Source organism: Meleagris gallopavo, chromosome 6 (genome assembly GCF_000146605.3).
Source record: "Meleagris gallopavo isolate NT-WF06-2002-E0010 breed Aviagen turkey brand Nicholas breeding stock chromosome 6, Turkey_5.1, whole genome shotgun sequence".
In the NCBI taxonomy this organism is placed as follows: Eukaryota; Metazoa; Chordata; class Aves; order Galliformes; family Phasianidae; genus Meleagris; species Meleagris gallopavo.
This window is the reverse complement of record NC_015016.2, coordinates 41064033-41065701: the sequence shown is the minus strand read 5'-3', so window position 1 is coordinate 41065701 and position 1669 is coordinate 41064033. Positions and strand designations below refer to the sequence as shown.

Sequence of the window (1669 nt, the reverse complement as noted above, 5' to 3'; positions counted from 1 at the left end):
CGCGGCCCGGCGGCCTGATCGGGGCCAGCTTCAAGTCCACGGCCTCGGTGCAGGAGCTGGAGTGCGTGGCCGAGTACGAGCGTCTGAAGAAAGAGTACGAGATCTTCCGCGTCAGCAAGAACAACGAGGTGGCCTCCATGGTGAAGAAGGAGGCCAAACTGGACAGGGAGAACAAGCGGCTGCGCGCAGAGTTGCAGGTATTCCCAGCCACTGGGTCTGTCCTGCTCGCGTGGAAGGCTGTGGCAGGGAGGTGGGAGCCTATGGGTGGCTCATCGCGCATCCCTGAGCCGGGCTGGGAGCCGTCGTGCCGCTCCCTGGGCAGGGCTTGGCATCTCCTTGGAGTAAGGAAAGTTGCGGGGTAGCATTGTGTTGAGATGTGGCGTTCATTAGCTGGAAAGTGAGCTAAAACCATTTATTGCCATTCTCTCAGTAAAGTGGTATATTCGATCTTTTCAGGCACTTCAGAAGACTTACCAGAAGATACTTAGAGAGAAAGAAAGCGCGCTAGAAGCTAAATACCAAGCCATGGAGAGAGCTGCCACGTTTGAACATGATCGAGACAAGGTCAAAAGGCAGTTCAAGGTATGGCCTGACTTTTCTTTTCTTGGGAAAATGATCAAAAGTCAATAAGCTGACACTTAGTCTCATTCCCCAAAGGAATTTCTTTAAAACACTGTTCACAAAGACCTGCCCTAAAGTGATTGCAGTATTGTGGTTGTAGTTGATTATTTCCTTCCAGACAATCCTATCAAAACTTCTCTGTAAGATTAAGAGAAAAAACAGAAAACAGCTTTTAAAATACTAAAGTAAATTATGCAGAGTTATGTCCTAAACTAAATTCCTGTGTTATTCCAACACAGATTCTTGCAACTTTCATACCCGAGAGTGACAGGAAAATGTGGGTCTCAAATTGGCACATGCTGAAGAAACACAGACATTTGTTTCTGAATCTACTTATATTTAGCAATGTAAGAGTTTTAACTCTTTGGTAACATTGAGGTGTATATTGGTGCATCTGTTTTGGCTGCTAAAATATGAGAGACCATTCAAGAGAGAAAAGCATTTGCACTACTTTGAGGAAAAGTCAAACTGATACTTCTGCTTTTCCTTTGCTGCTTATGAGGGTACTTCTATCACCTGTCACAGGGAAACAGACATCAGTTTTGCACTGTTTTCAAGATTCTTTATATCTTTGATTGTAGCAGGTGTTCGTATTTAGCAGATACATAAAAAGAGAGCTGTTTTTGACCTCTTTTAAGAAAATGAGACTGGAAGAGAATTTAATCTCATTCTATTCTAAATCTAGTTTCTTGTTTCCTTCTTTTTGTAATGGTAATATTTTAAAATAGGACATCTGGAATACTCAATCGCTTTCTATTTTAGGAAATTTAAATTGCCACTATAGTCAAAACTAAATACAAGATTATATGTAAATGTTAAAAATACATGGAAAACTAAAAGAGAACCTTTGAAGGAAATTACCGCATGCATTGATTTTAGAAGACACTTAATTTAAAAGGTCAGGAAAAATGCTTGTCATTTTTAATGAACTTCCCATACTAACGTGGACTTCTAACATTAAGAATAGTATGCTAAGCTTTAAAATGGTAAAATTTTAACATCAGATAATTTTTAACTTTCTTTTTCTTTTGTTCACATTCTCGTGCTT

General features: G+C 40.6%; 1 protein-coding gene across 1 annotated transcript in view; it reads left to right on the top strand.

The window, feature by feature from the left end:
- Positions 1-5: 5 nt before the first annotated feature.
- Positions 6-1669, top strand: part of NPHP3 (nephrocystin 3) — a gene marked incomplete at its 5' end in the record, with an annotated part of 26845 nt that continues 25181 nt past the window's right edge. The window contains 2 exons of the mRNA XM_010713086.2: positions 6-197; positions 457-582. Of these exons, the coding sequence (XP_010711388.1) occupies positions 6-197; positions 457-582 (318 nt within the window). The remainder of the gene's footprint in view (positions 198-456; positions 583-1669) is intronic.